The sequence below is a fragment of the Mesoplodon mirus genome (genome assembly GCF_964341445.2).
Source record: "Mesoplodon mirus genome assembly, chromosome: 18".
Taxonomy (NCBI): Eukaryota; Metazoa; Chordata; class Mammalia; order Artiodactyla; family Ziphiidae; genus Mesoplodon; species Mesoplodon mirus.
The window spans coordinates 2,843,666-2,861,674 of record NC_138994.1 but is presented as its reverse complement, the minus strand read 5'-3'; the positions used below and the strand labels follow the sequence as shown (position 1 = coordinate 2,861,674).

The 18,009-nt window shown below is 53.9% G+C and overlaps 2 protein-coding genes across 4 annotated transcripts; one reads left to right on the top strand and one right to left on the bottom strand.

The window, feature by feature from the left end:
* Positions 1 to 3,706: 3,706 nt before the first annotated feature.
* PNPO (pyridoxamine 5'-phosphate oxidase) lies at positions 3,707 to 9,522 on the top strand. 3 transcript variants are annotated; one of them, XM_082603719.1, is made up of 7 exons: positions 3,707 to 3,984; positions 4,871 to 4,995; positions 6,312 to 6,411; positions 7,281 to 7,295; positions 7,551 to 7,679; positions 8,003 to 8,073; positions 8,295 to 9,522. In XM_082603719.1, the coding sequence occupies exons 1-7, from the start codon at positions 3,847 to 3,849 to the stop codon at positions 8,461 to 8,463; spliced, it is 747 nt and encodes a 248-aa protein (XP_082459845.1). In that variant the 5' UTR covers positions 3,707 to 3,846; the 3' UTR covers positions 8,464 to 9,522. The 3 variants fall into 3 exon arrangements, with proteins under 3 accessions (XP_082459845.1, XP_082459844.1, XP_082459843.1); XM_082603718.1 differs by having other exon boundaries at positions 7,242 to 7,295; positions 7,551 to 7,643; XM_082603717.1 differs by having other exon boundaries at positions 7,242 to 7,295.
* A 3,043-nt stretch (positions 9,523 to 12,565) lies between these two features.
* Positions 12,566 to 18,009, bottom strand: PRR15L (proline rich 15 like). Its single transcript, XM_082604620.1, has 2 exons — positions 17,800 to 18,009; positions 12,566 to 13,682 (listed from the first exon to the last, which is right to left on the bottom strand). Exon 2 carries the CDS (start codon positions 13,651 to 13,653, stop codon positions 13,351 to 13,353), a length of 303 nt encoding a protein of 100 aa, XP_082460746.1. The 5' UTR covers positions 13,654 to 13,682; positions 17,800 to 18,009; the 3' UTR covers positions 12,566 to 13,350.

Here is an 18,009-nt window from a genome sequence, read left to right as displayed (position 1 = left end):
CCCTGCATCCCCCTCTGGGTCACCTGATAACCATACTCAGGGCTCAGGCATCTGCTGGCAAAGCACCAAGCACCCACCCGTCTGTGTGTCCTGAGGCTCCACACTGAGTTCACCCAAAGCTGGGCTGGAGAACTCCTGAGATCTGGGCCCCCAGCACACCCCTTCTGGCCTGCTGTTGGTCCCCTGGAAAGCTGGGTGCTATACTTCAGGAGCATCTTTACCACTCTTCCAGGCCCCCTTCCCTCCCCAGACATTGTCATCCTCCCCCATGGCTTCAAGTGCCACCGTGGAGGCTCATGACACCTAAACCATCCCATCAGCCCAGACCTCTCCCCCAGCTCCAGAATTGATCTTCCAACCCGACCGAATGTGGTTGTCCCATAAGTCCTCACACTCAACAGGTCTGATGGCGACTTCATCTTTCCCCTAAGCCTCTCCTCCAACATTCCCCCACTTCAATGAACAGCACTGCCCATGTCACCTAAAGCCATCCTGCTGAGTCAAATCCCTCTTCTCCACCCCACACCCCCCAAACTCAGGCATCAGGCTCTGACGCTTAGAGAGAACACAGCAGCGTCTTGCCCTCCTTTGCCTATCACCCACTCCGTCACCAGAGCCACATCCCAAAACAATCACCAGGGGCTTCCCTGGTGGTGCAGTGGTTGAGAGTTCGCCTGCCAATGCAGGGGACACAGGTTCGTGCCCCAGTCCGGGAGGATCCCACATGCCACGGAGCGCCTGGGCCCGTGAGACATGGCTGCTGAGCCTGCACGTCCAGAGCCTGTGCTCCGCAACGGGAGAGGCCACAGCAGTGAGAGGCCCGTGTACCGAAAAAAAAAAAAAAAAATCCAATCACCAAGATGTAACTGAAATGTATAATTCAATCAAACAATTAGACTAAAAGGTGACTTAAGAACATAAATGCAAAAGCATCAGAAGAAAACAGGCAAGGCAGAGCCCCCAAACTCACAGCCAGCCTTTTGTTGCATATTAAGAAACCAGGGTGCCTCTGTACAATGCAGTATTGCAACATAGCTTCTATTCACCGAAGACTCTCGAGAAAAGATTAGTAACTTTACAAAGTTGGGTGTGGGGGCGGGGGGTGGGCAAACTGTTTAAGGAAAAGCAGTAACAATAAAAAATTCATTTCTCGGGCTTCCGTGGTGGCGCAGTGGTTGGGAGTCCGCCTGCCGATGCAGGGGACACGGGTTCGTGCCCCGGTCCGGGAGTATCCCACATGCCGCGGAGCGGCTGGGCCCGTGAGCCATGGCCGCTGAGCCTGCGCATCCGGAGCCTGTGCTCCACAACGGGAGAGGCCACAACAGTGAGAGGCCCGCGTACTGAAAAAAAAAAAAAATTCATTTCTCCCAAGCAGACAAACCCCTTGCTGGGGTTGCAGCAGTAGCGGGCATGTTCCCCGCTCTGGTTTGCACTGTGGGGCTGCTTTGTGATCTAGACACCAAATCCCACTAGGCAGAAAAGCACAATACAAGCCTACTTATTATCTTCAAGATGAAGGAGCAAATACAAAAAGGCAACCAGTTGCAAACTTCCTCACTAACAGCCAAGGATGGAAGAGGCTGTCAGAATCTAGAGCTTTTTCTCTCTACCTGGCCTTAGAAAACCAGGAATTAGACACCCTGGTTTGCAGCGGTACAGGATAAAAACTTAGAGTAGCTGTCTAGAGCGTAGCCCTCGCTACCTACCTGATCTTCGGCAGGCACCGAGCCCCTGACGACTTGCCTGGTCTGTTTTCTCACCACCTATGGCTACAGCAGCATCACACTCGACTTGTTCCCTCTTCCTGGCGCGCCTGCTCCGTCGTCCATCTGGAGAACCCGTACTCATTGAGACAAAGCAAATGTCTGCTCCCTTTATGAAGCCTTTACTGACTGTGTGACCTCTGGAGACCACTTCCTCCTTTTTGCTCCCCCTTACCTTGCAGAAACATCTGTTGAAATTCCTGTAACTCCTTAGCTTACAGATCTGCCTCCCGCCGTAGACTATAAGCTCCTCGTGGGCAGGAACCATGCATCTTCATCTTCGTATTTTCAGACCTAGCTCAGGGCCTGGTCCAAAAGAAGTCTTTAACACATGTCTACCCCACTATACCGAGCCCTTGGCTTTTAATTTTTAAGCAAACCATTCAAATGATCCTAGCCGTGGTGCCCCAGAATCTTGGGTGCAGGGTAGCACAGCCCAGCAGGGCTAAGAGTGTAGCTGCATGAACAAAATCATCTGAGCTGAAGGGTACTAATCACTGCTTACCCAGGTTCAAGTGCAGGGCCTTGGGAGGAGGGGAGCAATGTTCATATGTGGAAAGACAACTTCAACAAGAAAGAAAGCCCAGTCAACTCTCTCTCGACTGTGCTGACAGAGAACAATGATGGCAACACAAAAACTTTGTACCAGCGGAGGATCCATAGAGCAACATCGTTAAGCCTTGAGACATGTATTATTTCTTTGCAGCAAATTTGTTTTCCAGATTCTATTTGGCTCAAGCTATGTGCACATAATAAAGGATGATAGGTATCTAATGTTGGGCTTAATGAAGCTTGGCTGTAATGCAGACACCTGGGCAGGGCAGGAAGTTTCCCTTACCTGGCACAGTCCTGGGGTGCCTGCCTAGGTGGCTCCTGCAGCTCCACTTCCTGATGTTGGTGGAAACCAGGACTACACAGAGGCCTTGACCCAAGGCTGCCCCAGCCAGGTCAAAGCTGGAATGGGCGCTGGCAGGTGTCCTATTTCTCAGCCCTGAGTCCACAGCCTGGAAGTGACTTTTGCATAGCCACCTGCTCCCCTGAGCCCTCCTTTACGGCTGGCACTGACCTGGAAGCTAGACTCCAGCTACCTAGAAAGGGCAAAATGTGAAAAAGGAGAAACAACAAAGATGGAGGTGGCCCGGGAGAGGTGGGGCAATCTTTCCATCTACCAGAACACTGGCTAGTGTGAACTCTGCTGCAACCACAAAAGGGGAAACCATGAGGAAAGGGAGCAGCATGCTCTGACCCAGGTTATAGCAATGAGGCTGGAGAGAGGGGATTCAGAGCTGGAAGATGGTTCTGGTCTAGGTGGCTTGATCCCAAATTTCTCTCTTCCCCTTTCCCATTCAGCCATCTGCTTTCTTACCATAGTCTTGACCCCACTGCTCCTCCTCAGACCCCAGAGTACCTCCCCATACTCACACACTATACAGCACCTATCCCGTGAGATCCACAAGTCATTTGCAACCTGTCCCACTCTTGAACGCCAATTTCTCCCCCCACCAGATCGCCCCTTTCTATGTCTCCACATCACCTTGCCTCAGACTCTGGCCCCTAATTCCATTTTCCATTTGTCCTTTCCTGGCACCAGCCTCCTCCGAGGGGTACTTTCTGCACCAAGCTGGGCTTCAGGCACCTGCTAGGGGCCGGCCCCTTGATACTGACTACTCCCCTCAAGCCCCCAGCGGCTCATTCCCCGTCCCGGGCCAGGGCCGCTTCATGTCCTATACCTTTAACAAACTCCACGTGCGTGTTAACGGCGGTGACAGCATTTCCTCGTCTCTCTGATCCCGCCCCCGGAGGCGCCGTCCATTGGCTGCAAGGTTCCTCCGTTCTTGCTCTAATTGGCCTCGCTCTTGGAAAACTCTGACCAATGGCATCTCCGCGCCCGGCTCCCTCCACCAACCCTGTCCTCCTATTGGCTCCCATTGGCTCGGAGGACTTGGGACCTGTGGGCCTGTGGGCCTGGCTCGGCAACTGGCAAATTCTTCCCTGCCGGCGTAGATTCCCGGCCTAAGAAACTGGTTCCGAACCCAACGGAACCCAGCGCGGAGCGACGCCGGGTCACGTGGCCTGCGGCCCCATGACGTTCCGGCTGCGGAGCGTCATCGGGACGTTCGGGCGACCCGCCGAGTGGCCCCGCTGCCTCCGCCACCTGTGCAGTCGCGGTGCTGTCATGGACCTGGGACCGATGCGCAAGAGTTACCGCGGGGACCGAGAGGTGCCGCCGCCCCGCAGGGCCTCCGCAGGGGCGGGGGCACAGGGAATCCGAGTCATCTCCGGAGCGGAGGGGAATGGGAGGGATAACCTGGGGTTTCTGGTCCACCCCTTGGGGCTCGGGGTCACCTCCGTGGGAGAAGGGGATTCAAAGACAATCAAGGGGGAAGGTGTTCCGGGGAAACGAGGATGAAGGTGGACTCCAGAGGCAGCGTGTCTTAGGGGCTCAGGGCGCGCACTCGGGGGTCTGCCTGGATATCCTGCAGGTCGCTCCGCGCACCCCTTGGGCGGTTTACTCACCTCCCTGGGCCTCTTTCCTCACCTGTGAAGTGATAGTACTGACCTCACGGGGATATTATGGACTTGGATATTTGAAAAGTGCCTAAAGAGTGATAATTAGCTTATACATGTTTGATAAATAAGTAACACGTGGGGCAGGTGGACTGTTTTACGCAGGAGGGGAGGAGAAAGCTCCTGGCTCTTAACTGCCTTTTCCCTCCTCAGGAGAGAAACCAAAAGAATTATTTCGGAATTGGGGCCCAGGGCCTGGTTACCAAATCTGGTTGCCTGTGAGCATTTCCAGAAATGCATGTTAAACATGCAAGTTTTCATGAAACCTCAGACCTGCTGAATGAGAATTTACAGGGTGGAGCCCAGGAATCTGTCTTTTTTTTTAGGCTCCGCAGGTGACAGGTTTGACACCCATGACATGAAACCCTGATTTGTCCATCCGTAGGCGTGGGACCTCTTCACCTTTTCGTGTTTTTTGTTGTGAGATCGTTGTTATGAGGACTCAATGAATTAATATTTGAAAAGTGCCTGGAACAGAGCCGTGTGCCCAGTATGCACGACATGTGTTTGTTAAGTGAAATACGACTCTCCCTTCGCAGGCGTTTGAGGAGACTCAGCTGACCTCTCTGAACCCCATGAAGCAGTTTGCTGCCTGGTTTGAGGAGGCTGTTCAGTGTCCTGACATAGGGGAAGCCAATGCCATGTGTCTTGCTACCTGTACCAGGTAGGCATAGCTGTGGGCCCTTCTGAAGGTGGGTACAGATGAAGTAGGAAACTTAGGAAGCTCTCAGTTTGATGGATGACAACTGTATGATTCTAGTTGTGTTATTAACATGCTGTGTGGCCTCAGGCAAGTACCTTGTCCTCTCTGGGCCTCAGTGTCCTTACCTGTAAACCAGAGATTAGACTTTACTCAATTCCATTTCAGTGATAAATGTAGTGCCTCATTCATCTCTGCCCTTGATGTACCCATCTCCCCAATACACACACCTTTGTCTCCCGCATCTCCTGGCCTCCCCAGTTCCCATCTGCCTTTTTTTTTTTTTTTTTTTTTTTTGCGGTACACGGGCCTCTCACTCTTGTGGCCTCTCCCATTGCGGAGCACAGGCTCAGGACGCGCAGGCTCGGCAGCCATGGCTCACGGGCCCAGCCGCTCTGGGACATGTGGGATCTTCCCGGACCTGGGCACGAACCCGTGTCCCCTGCATCAGCAGGCGGACTCTCAACCACTGCGCCACCAGGGAAGCCCCCCATCTGCTCTTTGAGAGGCAGATCTCCTGGAACCTCTCCATAAAGCCCTCTTCCTCTCTTGAAATCCAGCACAGTGCTTGTTTGTGTCATTCATTTGACAGTCAATCATAAACCCCTTGAGACATCTCTTATATTAGCCTCTTATTCAACTCTGCTTGTCCCCCACTCACTAAAGCACAAGGCCTTGAAGGCAGGGTTCTTGTACTGTGCCCCCAGATATCCCCCAGAGCTAGTTTGCTTGGGCCACCATAACAAAGTACCACAGACTGGGGGGGCTTAAACAACAGAGATTTATTTTCTCACAGTTCCAGAGGCTAGAAGTCCAAGGTCAAGGTGCTGTCAGAGTTGGTTTCTAGTGAGGCTTCTCTTCCTGGCTTACAGATGGACACCTTTTTTGCTGTGTCCTCACATGGCCTTCCCTTTGTGTGTGCAGGGAGCGAGGTCTCTGGTGTCTCTTCCTCTTCTTAATAAGGACACCAGGGCTGCTAGGTTAGAGTCCCACTCTTATGACCTCATTTAACCTTATTTATGTCCCTAAAGGTCCTACCTGCAAATATAGTCACATTGCGGGTTAGGGCTTCAACGCTGAATTTTAGGGGAGCCCAGTTCAGTCCATTACAGAGCCGTAGGCAGTGGTGTCATACTGCACCTCCAGGACGGATTCCCATGGGCAAGTGGGAATGGGCCGCCGGAGTGCACAGACAGTTCAGAGTCCGGGGTTCAGGTGTAGGGGTGCTCAGACATCTGTGGGGAGGGGCTCTGACCCCGGCGCTTTGCTCTTTGCCGCAGAGATGGGAAACCGTCCGCCCGCATGGTGCTGCTGAAGGGCTTTGGCAAAGACGGCTTCCGCTTCTTCACTAACTTCGAGAGTCGAAAGGGACAAGAGCTGGTGAGGGTTCACGGTAAATCCTTCCGGGGCCTGCAGGGTCCAGCCCTGGCTCATTGGTCACCTTCTCATGCCATAGCTGCCCCAGCCCACTTGCCGGCTGCGCTCAGGCACCATCCCGCCTGCGGGCCTTGGCACTTGCCCTTCTCTGCCGTGGCTGAGTGCCCTCTAGGCACCCCTACCTCCCCATGTTTACCTGAGTAGCTCCCGTTCCTTTGGGTCCAGCCCCCACCTTACCTCCTCAGGAAAGCCTTCTGGACTCCCAGGCTGAGTCGGCCCCTTGTACTGTTTGCAGTCATTATAACTTGCAACTTTCCTTTCTGCCGTTTCTTTAGTTCCTAGCCATGCGTGTATCTATGGGATTATGTGATTAATGTTTGGGTCCTCTGCTAAACCGTAAGCTCCTTGGGGTCACAGGCTGCATCTGTGGTATCTCTTTTATACCCCCAGCACCTCTCCTGGTGCTGAGCACAGAGTTGGCACTTCGTTCGTATGCATTCAATTCGTGAATCCAAAATGAGTACCCTTCCCTGAGTCCAGTGCAGCCACACATACATTCCTGAGGATTTGCAAATCTGTGGGTGAGAGAAATGGCAAGCCTCACTTGGGAGTCCAGCTGGCCCATTTACCGTGTGAACCTGGGCACGTTACTTAACCTCCCTGAGCCTGTCTCCACACCGGTAAAAGTAGGCCTACCTTTGAGGATTTAAAAATGAGACGTTACAGTGAATGCATCTGCAGTGGGCCTGCGCGATGCAGACTCCCTGCCTTCCCCCCATGCTGGAGGCATCCTCACTCCTGTCCTGATGACTGTCTGTGGATTCTATTTCCAGGACTCTAATCCCTTTGCTTCCCTTGTCTTCTACTGGGAGCCCCTAAACCGTCAGGTGAGTGTGCATTCCTGGGACAGACTGGGGTGGGCAGGGGTGGGAAGGGCCTGAGTTTATGAATGAACCTGGTGAGGGTCCCCAGGCTGGGCAAACATCCTGCCTTTCAAACGGCTCTCACTTAGCTGGGCTAGCTGGAGTCAGGCGTGACGGGGCAGTGGATAAAGAGAAGAACAGAGAGGACTGGGGCCTGCACTGGTTGGGGGGGCAGGTGGCATTGAATGCCGCCGTCTAACCAGGACCATCCCTGTGCAGGTGCGAGTGGAGGGTCCCGTGAAGAAGCTGCCCGAGGAGGAGGCCGAGTGCTACTTCCACTCCCGCCCCAAGAGCAGCCAGATTGGGGCTGTGGTCAGTCACCAGAGTTCCGTGATCCCTGATCGGGAGGTGAATGGGGCTTCTCCTTAGTCCTCTGGGTGGTAGTGCTTTGACTCAGCCCCAGAGGCTGTCCCCAGGGGATGCCAGGGCCCTCTCTCTCCAGCAAAGTGAAATGGATGGTCTCCCTGGGGGACATGGATTTGGAGAGCAGGGAACAGGCCTCCTGTATTTGTCTGACCCTCCCGTTGGACTGCGCCCCTAGAGGACAGAGGCCAGCCGGCCTTGCTCACCAGTGTCCTCAGCACCTGGCACAGAGCACATGCTCAGTAAGTGGTGATTAAATGAATCACTGACTGGGTCTGACCCTTCCTCCATCTCCTTCCCCTGGACAGTATCTGAGAAAGAAAAATGAGGAACTGGAGCAACTCTACCAGGAACAAGAGGTGCCGAAGCCAAAATACTGGTGAGTGATACCTGGTGGTCGCCTAGAAAGGGACACTGGGACCCTCGTGCTTACTTAAAGCTGCCCTGTCCATGGAATTACAGATCCACTCCTTCCTGGAAACCCTTGTTTGATGCACGCCAGCAACTCCCTTCACGGGGCGCTGGGATGGCGCGGAGGGTGGTGGGGTTGCCTGGCTGGAAGAACACGCACAGCACCGAAGCCTCTGCTTCTCCTTGTAGGGGTGGCTACACCCTGTACCCCCAAGTAATGGAGTTCTGGCAAGGCCAAACCAACCGCCTGCATGACCGGATCGCTTTTCGACGGGGCCTACCGACAGGAGACTCCCCCTTGGGGCCCATGACCCACCGAGGGGAGGAAGACTGGCTCTATGAGAGACTTGCACCCTGACTCCCAATCTGCTGGCGCTGACTAGAGCTGGGATCCGTGCTAAGAGAGGGTATGGGATCAGGAGCCAGGCCCTTCTAAACTCAACGCATTTCCCTTCCCACCTCTTATATTCAGGGCCCTTCAGAGAGTTCTCTGTAGTCAGCTGGTCTAGTGGAGTCCAACAGTGGCATGGACAATCACAAATGTAAAATAATCCCATAATTATTCTTGACCTTAACTATGATTTATCGGAATAGCTCCCTCTACGGGTAGCATCTGGTGTGATTCCCTTTTCTGGTGACGGGGTGGGCCCACAGCAGCCTTGTCTGTTATCACGTGACAGGCATACCGGCCAAAGCCCATTGGTCCCAGCAGAAGCACCTGAGCCAATCTAGCCAATTGGTTTTTCTTGTCACCAATTTGAAATTTGAAACAGAGGGACTCAGAGCATAGGAGTGTTTGTAGCCGAGTCAATAATGGCCGCCTAGAAGCAACAGCCTCTGGTGCTGCTCTTGCAACCCCCTCGGCAGTCCCTGGATCCTTTTCCCGTGTCTGGGTTGTGCAATTCCTCCTCCTATCTCAGAAAACCCATTATCTCTTTTAAAAAAAAAATTTTTTTTTTCTGCTTAAACTAGCCATTATCTATTTGTGTTGCTTGCAACGAAAAGAATCTTAACTATCTCATTTACTAATAGGATATTTTTATACCACTTACCCAACTGATAGCTGCCTTCCATTATCCGAAGCACAGCAATGTGGAAAAGAGACTAAATTTATTCTCTGTAGCTCCAAAGGACCCATAGGTGGAAGCTGCACGGAAGTAGATTTCATCTCAATATGGGAAGAGATTTCAAACAACTGGGGCTGCCTAGGAGGGTGTAGGTTAGGTAATGAGTGTTCCGTCACTGTCAGACAGTTTTGTAGAAGGGACTTGTGCCGGTACCTATGTATCAGGAAGCTTTTCATCAAGCTTTACTTTCCATATTTGGTTATACAAACTATATGTATGTGAAATACATGTATACATACATTTATATGTATTTTACTTTCCAGGTATAAAATTAAATAATAGAGATTATACTTTTCTGACACTCACACATCCTTTTACCCCCGCCCCCCACCCCCAACTGATGATGACTCTTAGATCACTGGTTTTCGTCCTCACTGGAATTACCGAGGAGCTTTAAAAACCCTGGTGCCCGGTCCCACCCTCAGAGATGATTTGACCAGTGTGAGTGCAGCCCGGACTTGGGGAAGTTTAAAAGGTCCTCGGGGAATTCTGTGCAGCCGAGGTTGAGACCCCCCAGTAGTAGATGCTTGCTACTTGGCAGTGTGGTCCACAGGTCAGCAGCATCAGCATCACTTGGGAGCCCAGCCCAGACCCACTGGATCTCACTCAGCCTTCAGCAAGACCACCCCCACTCCCAGGCGACCCAATGCACTAGCCTCAACTTCTAAACCAACCGCCTCCCACCCTCACAATTGGATTCTTCAGTCACCCTTGGCTGAGGCCTGTGCTGAGCTGTAGTATTTGCTTTCCTCGAGCCCAAGTCTGGTGACCAGGGACAACCCGGATGAGTGGCCTACAGGCTGCGGAGAGGAGCCAGGCTGGGCAAATGTTTGCTGTGACTAAGCCAGGATCAGAGAACTGACTATTTGTACACATTGGCCTTGAGCTTGCTACCCTGTAAGCTGCTTCATTCCATTGCATGGGCGTGTGCTTCCGTGTCTGTTACTGACTGCCTCCTCCAAGGGTGGCCCTCTGGGTGTTGGCCCTCTGGGTGTTGGCCCCCGTTAAGCCTGGGTGCAGGAAGGCACACAGTAATCCTGTGGCCACCTGCAGGAGAGGGTGCTGGGGTGCCCTTCCCCTACCGTGTCCTGTTTGCATTGTTGGGGGCTGTGTGTCCCCCCTGCTTTGGGCCTGGTCTCAGCTGTTCCTTTCCTCTCCTCTGTCTGACAATCACTGTGCCAAGTCTATAATAAAAGCTCGTCAGCCACGCGTGATATTAATGTTCAATCTAGCCCGGTCTCGTCCGCGCCCCCCAGGATTGAGGGGAGTTGGGGAATTAAGCAACTCCTCCCAACTGGCTTCTCCCCTCCCGGAGGTTGGGCGTCCAGCAGGGGGAGCCCGAAGCCCAGGGTTGGCCCCTCCTGGGCGGCGCAGGCCAGTTCTGGTCGGCCCTCCCTGCCTCCCCCTTTCCCCCTTTCCACCCCTGGGTCTTGTCCCAGTGAAACTGTGGTTGATAACCCGTAGCCTCTCCCGCCTCCCGCACATATTTGCATCCTCGCTTCCTCCTCCTCCTGCCCCGGCCTCGTGAAAACTTGCAGCCGCCTTGGCTCCGACTCCCTGGGCAGCCAGATCTCCCTTTGGCTTTTAGTACCTCCCCCCACCCCCATTCATCCATCCCCCAGCTTAGGGATATATGTGGAGTTTCCTTAGAAGATTCCGCAGACATCACTTTGGGCCGTGAAGTGGGGTGGTAAGCATGGGGCAGGGGGGCCCGCAGACTCTCTCACCTAAGGGGGGTGGTGGTGCATGCGTCGCCAGCGTGAGATAGAACCACAGGTCAGTGGCCCAGGGCCCAACCTCACCCCCCCTTGCCTCAGAGAACCTTAGGATGGCTGAAGTGGCAGGTCCCTACGGTCTGGGGTCACAGGGGACACTCACCTTTGAAGCTGGTTGACTTTCCCTCCCTGGTTCCGGAGTCTGGGCAGCCCCATTGGATGGTGCTCACCTTCCAGGATCCCGAGGCCCAGACATAACCCCACCTCCCCTTCTGCAGAAGGTGACTGTGCTCCTTTCCTTGTTCTGAGCCTCAGTTTCCCTTCCCTAAGCAGATAAAAATTAAGTGTGGAAGGGGCTGTGTGGTGCAGCAGTCATGTGTACAGCTCTGGCCTCCGTCCCAGCTAGGCCACTGCAAGCCCTGACCTAGGGCTAGTGACTTGACTTCTCTAAGCCTCAGCTAATGCACCTGGAAAACTGGAAAACAGCGATAATGACAGCACCTGTGATGAGAGAGTTAAAGGAGGACCCTCGTGGAGGACTTGTCACAGCGCCTGGCCTGTTAGAAGCCCGCTGTGAGTGTCAGCTGCTAACCCTAGGCAGAGCTGCAGCCCTGGGAAAGTCAGCTCCTCCATGGGAGGCTTTATGGACTGAGTGATTGATGGGACCCTAGAAAGTTCCATGGGGTGGGGAGGGATAAGGGAAGAGGCTTTGGGGAAAGCAGCACACCTGAGCCCGCCTTCCCTCCCTCCGGCCCCTGGTCTCCCACACTCATCCTCAGAGCTCCCTCTGGCCTGGGTGAGGCCACCTAACAAAGGCACCCTTGTACAGGTCTGTTTGTTTTGGTAAATTTCCTGAGTACCTCCCTGGGGTGGCCCAGTAGCCTGTAAGGAGCTGACCTGGAAGCCACAGAATCACATGGTTTAGTTGTCACCTTGGTCTCTCTCTGTTCCCACCATGAGCTCCAGAGATTTGGCCCATTTTTCCCAGTTTTCAGCTCCTGGGTCTGGACCTAACAGCATAGGGAGTAAGCTCTCTCCTTGTCCTTAAACGGTAGCTGTGGGCTACGACGGAGTTCCTTCATAAAGGAAGGGGAAGGAATCCGATATTCACCGGGCACCTACTATAGGACTACTTACGGGCCACTTAATACGGACCACACCCTGTGAAATAGGTATTATTACAGCCCCTTTTACAGAAGAGGAAACTGAGGCTCAGAGGAGGTGTTTTTTGTTATGTTCCCCCAAATCACACAGCTACTAAGGGGGGAACCAGAATTTGAATCTAGATCCCAAACCAAACCACTGAGATTTTGGGATTGGTCACCAAAGGTCTACTCCGTTCTCTCGGAGCCCCTGACAGCCTCTCTTGCTGAGGTGTAACGAGCCCCCACCTTTACTCTCTTCATCTCCAGATGCTAAAGATGGCTTGGTGGTGAAGTTAGTGACCCAGGTATTACATATTTACACCTGGGGACCCTTCCTGGTGCTTGAAAGGAATCGTTTGAACACAAAAAAGAGTAAAGGCATGAAAAACAGCATCTCAATAAATGCAAGACAAGAGCATAAATAGGTTCTCTGCTTTTGCAGCATTGTTTATTACAAAAAAGAGAAACCTACGATGATTTTTTTAAACAAAATTCAAGGCTGCAGGACTCATCTCTGAGGCTGATCCATCTTAAATACTAGTAGGGGGAGGAGGGCTCCTGTCAGAGCCTCCCACCCCCTTTCTGAGTTTGGACCCACGGGGCAGTGTAGCTTTCCTTTGAGGGTATGTGCAGGAACCCATGGGGTCCCTAATCTGGCCTTCTGCAGCACCCCCTAGGGAGTGCCAGGGTTGCCCTCCCCCTGCACACCTGGGGGCAAAGTTCCAGGAAGTTTCCCACCTGCGTTAGGAGGTGAGCTCAAGTTCAGCATCTCCGCCTCAGCTCCAGGAAGCCACCCCACATCACGTGGCTTCTGGAAAATGCACTCTCAGAATCGATCCAGAGAAGAATCACAGGTAGAGAAAGTAGAGGGAGCAGCAAGTCAAACTCACCCTTGACCCTGTGCCCCAGGAGGGGGTGAGGTCTGTCCAGATCCCTGTTCCGTTCCTTCCACGCCCACCTCCCTGCTGGTGCTTCCACCTCCTCGAGGAGGGCCGTCCTTCCTGAGTGGGACTTTTCATCCTTGAACCGGAGTGCCTTTGTGTGTGGTGGGGGAGGGCGGGAGGACCTGGGATCTCTCAGGCCTTTCAGAAAGCTGGAGAACATAAATACAAACCTAAAACCAGACGTTTCCTGCCAGCAGGCATCAACTGCCGCCGAGGCTTCAGCTGTGGCCAAAGAGGCCAGCGTGGTGAGCTCCCGTCTCAGATCCGGCTGACAGCAGGGAGTGGGGAGGTGCTCGCATCCTCCCTGGCCCCCTTCACTGTCCTTTGCCCTCCCTGTCATCAAAGAGGTTGGGGTTCTCCGCCAGCGTGGCTCGGACTTTCTTCTTCTCTTTGAAGCGGCCCGAATTGGAGACATTGACGTGCTTCCCCTTTGTGCTCTTGTCCACGATCTTCTCCAGGCGGGCGTTGAAGTGGCCGTTGGGGCCCCCGCCGTCAGGCCCTGCGGGCTCTGCGCCGCTCTCCGTTTGGGTGTAGGTGTCAGGGATCTCATACAGCACCTTGGGAGTGGATTTCTTTTTCCGGAGGAAAGTCAGCTTCCACCAACCAACTTCGGTCATGGTGCTCTCAGACCCGAGGGTGGGGCTTTCTGCAGGAGCAGGGGGTGTAGAGAAAGGGGTCAGTGGGGAGAAGGGGCGGGGGCCTCGGAGCAGCCCTTGCTAGTCTCCCAAACGTGGGCGATTTTCATAGCCTGGGCTTGAAAGAATTGAAGCCTGGGGCCAAATGAACCCAGGATTCAGGTAGGTGATGCAATACTTTTGGGGTATATCAGGAGAGAGAGGGGTCTGGGGAAGGGGTGGCCAAGAAGACATCCATGCGGAAGCCATCTGAGCCAGGCGGAGGGGACAATGGGACAACCAAACACCACTGCCAGGCAGCTTTGACACTCCAGGCCCCTTGGGGCTGCAGGAAGGGGAACGGCTCGCCCCGGTCACACAGCAGCCAGGCCTTGGCCACCTCCCCATGCTGTTCCTGCTATACCTCCAGGCCCTGCTGCCGGGAGTGGACAGATGGTCAGCTGGTATCAGACGGACAGAAACGCCCCGTGCATGTTACTTGGAATTCATTACGAAATGAACTAGGATTTATGATGTTCAGAGTAATTTGGACTTCCCAGTGGTCACCACCACGACTAAATGAGCAGCCGGGGTTTTTCTAAGGGGGAGAAATGTCAGGCTGGGAGCGGGAAGTCCCGAGGACTGTTCCAGCCTCGGGACCTCTGGCAAGTTACTTCTCTGGACCTCAGTGTCCTCACCCATCCCTTTCAGCCCTACCATTTAGCTCTAACGTTAATCCCTGCCCATGAGGTAGACATGCTTTGCAAAGTATTCAATAAAATTTATGCTGGGCTTCCCTGGTGGCACAGTGGTTGAGAGTCCGCCTGCCGATGCAGGGGACACAGGTTCGCGCCCCGGTCCGGGAGGATCCCACATACCGCAGAGCGGCTGGGCCCGTGAGCCATGGCCGCTGAGCCTGCGCGTCCGGAGCCTGTGCTCCGCAACGGGAGAGGCCACGGCAGTGAGAGGCCTGCGTACCGCAAAATAAATAAATAAATAAATAAATTTATGCTAATGGAATTAGCATAAATTTTATTGAATACTACATTTATGCTAATGTAATTGTTGAGGGGTGGCTCCGCTTCCCAATATGGCTTCCAAAAGGACAGGGGTTTGCAGGGGACCTGAATATTTGGAAGGAAGTTTGGCGCGGCCAAGAGGTACATGTGGGATCTGGTTATCACAGGCTGGACCCTCCATAAGGATACCCCACAAGAAGTGGGGCAAGGGGGCTGAAATCCAGGCTTCTTCCCTGACAACATAATGTGTCGTGACCCAGAAGTGGCCTAGCCTTTTACTAATTTCCACAAAGTTGCCGCCTGAGCTAGTCGAAGTTCTGGCAGATGAAGTTGCCTGGACACCACAAGAAGAAGAGAGCATAGACTGGAGCAATTAAGATCAATGAAAAAGCAGGCAGAGCAATGAGACATGGAGACATCTCTGGGCCTGGAGGGATTGGTGGTCTGGTTCTCAGGACTCCGTGGCGTGGGCTGTGAAAGTCCTGAGGAGGAGGGTGCGATAGCCACAGTACACAGTACAAAAAGCTAGATGGGCAGCCGGCCTAAGCCCAGGCAAACGTGTCACCTCCTTTTAAAAACTGATGGTCTTGGGAATTGCCTGGCGGTCCAGTGGTTAGGACTCCATGGTTTCACTGCTGAGGGCCCAAGGGCCTGGGTTCAGTCCCTGGTTGGGGAACTAAGATCCCACAAGCCATGCGGCGTGACCAAAAAAACCAAAAACCAAACAAACAAAAAAACCCTGATGGTCTTAACTACATTTACATTTTCTAGAAAGACCAGAAAGAAATATGACAAATGATTAATAATGGTTTTCTTTATGTAGAAGGAATAGGGGATGTTTTCTCCTCTCCATTTTTTGATTCCCAGATTTTCCATAAAGAGTCTGGATTTCTTTTAGAGGGGGAGCATATCAAATTCAGAAAAAATGAAAGCAGGATACTGACCTAGGCTTGGAATGAATTGAGTGCCTGCCTCCATGGCCCCCTTGTTGCAGTCATCCCCTGGCCCTCCGTATACCCATCCCCTTGCCCAAAGCAGATGCCTAGTGGATTGCTTCCCACCTCTCCGTCCAGGAAGCAGATCCCACTTTGCCAGCTCTGTCCCTCGAGTTGAGCTCCAGTAGCAAGAGAATCCCAGGGAGATCTAGTGCAGCTCCCACATAGAAAGTGAAGGAGGGGTGAGTAGTCAGATAAATACCTTCAGGGCACCCTGGAGAGGTGAGCGCACCAAGGGGACAGCCTGAGAGCTTTGCTTTGGCAGCCTGCCCCACCTGGGCTGAGCACAGCCTTGCACAGAACTTGGTGTGCCAGAATGGGTTTCTGGAAGGAGTTGTGGGGAGGGCTGGGAAGGAGGGACAGGGCGCTTGCTTGGCCTGTGGGTGCCCCAGTCACCACCTGGTCCGGGGCAAAGTCCACAGCCCCACCACCTCCCACTGCCAAGGAACTTAGGGAGTGGAGGATCCAGCTCCTAAACCGACAGTAACCACCACACTGCCTAGCTCCATGAGAGCAAGTGGCCTCTGCTTGTGCCAGTTAAAATATACCCACTTTAGGGCTTCCCTGGTGGCGCAGTGGTTGAGAGTCCGCCTGCCGATGCAGGGGACACGGGTTCGTGCCCCGGTCCGGGAAGATCCCACATGCCGTGGAGTGGCTGGGCCCGTGAGCCATGGCCGCTGAGCCTGCGCGTCCAGAGCCTGTGCTCCGCAACGGGAGAGGCCACAACAATGAGAGGCCCGCGTACCGCCAAAAAAAAAATACATATATATATACCCACTTTAACAGGTATTTGAACTTCGCATCCACAGGGCTTAACTCTCCTTGGCGTAAAGGGAGCGACAGATCACAAGGAACTTGTCAGAAAACCACAGAGAGAGGTTGGAATAGCCCTCGGACCCTGCCCTGGAGCCTCTACCACGGCACCAAGGCATTGGTGCCCTTGTCTCCTGGCCTTGAACTCTGGTCTCTCCAAGACGCTTTTTGCCACGCCTTGCTATCCCTTCTGTCCAGGAGGACATGGGCGCACCAGTAAGCAGGTGTTTGGCCCTCTAGGCAAGCCTGACCTATGGAAATCTGAACTTGCAGAACAGATAAATTAGTGGACTATTCTTTGTTTTACAAGATAACCTGGCTATAAGATTCTTTTAAATAGTGAGCTACCCCAAAGTAGTGTAAAATCTGATTTGCTTTAGAAAAAAAAAAAGTGACACAATAGCCAAACTTCCCAGGTATCCAAAGTTGCAAAGAGCCAGATGCCTACAGCCACATGTCCATGCCTGGTCACAGGAGGCTAGGGAGGCCTGGGGGAAGGGAGAGTACCTGGGATTTTGAGCAGACTGGGCATTTGGTGACACATCTGCTTGTGCAGGACCCTGAGCAGGCCGTGCTGAGGGCAGGGCCCTTGCCCCGGGGCCTTGCCATCCATGGGATGATAGAAATCAGCCCTGAAGGTGTAAGCTACACCTCTGCTGTTTGCACAGCTTGGGAACCCACAAAGGGCCTCACGGGACAGCCTGCCACCTCCTGCCTATGGTGGTCAGCACCCTGGCATGCAGGTAGGCACCCCAGGACGGCCCCCACCATGCCAGCTGGGTTCTGTGAGCTCTCCTAAGGGCCTTGCCCAGACTGGGCTAGGCTCCTTCTGAGCTGGGACAGGTTAACCATTGACAAGGGTGGAGGTGGAAGGATGGAGGGGGATTGAGGGAGCAAGTCAGCGTCCATGTTGCAAGACAAAACTCAGAACCCCCATCCCCCATCTCTCTGCAGGGCCCCTGTGGTACTTCACTCTGCATGAGACTGGGGTACCCTGGATAGGACAGGGAGGTGTTCCTACCGGCCAGCCAGAAACATCGTCCAGGCTGGGGGGTAGGAGGTGGTAGACTCCAGCTCAGCAGGAGTTAACAGAGCGCTGCTCTGGAGTTAAACTTTCCCAGAAGGAGCTCTGTTGGAGGCCTGGATTGACTCCAAGAAGCCAGTGGGATGAGTGGAGCTCTGCCTGCCCACCTAGCGAGAGATGGGAGCTTGCGTGCCTGGTTCCCCCTCCCAGCTGGGCCTGTCAGCTGTGGAGGCAGAACTGGGTGCCCTGACAGAGGTCTGTGCCTTGGTTTCCCCTCCTGCCCACCGCCTGCCTGTACCTGTGATCCCGACCGCTCCGGGCTGCAGGCGAGAGCTTCCCTAGAGAAGGAGCTGAGTGGAGGGGCTGCCCCGAGGGAGGCTGAGGGAGGTAGGGGTGCCTCTGGGGTGCCACGCCAGGCAAGGCTCAGGCCAGGAGAGCTGAGTAGGAGAAGCTGTGCGGCAGGTGAAAGAGAAACAGGTGCAGGAGCGGGTACCTGCTCAGCGGCTCT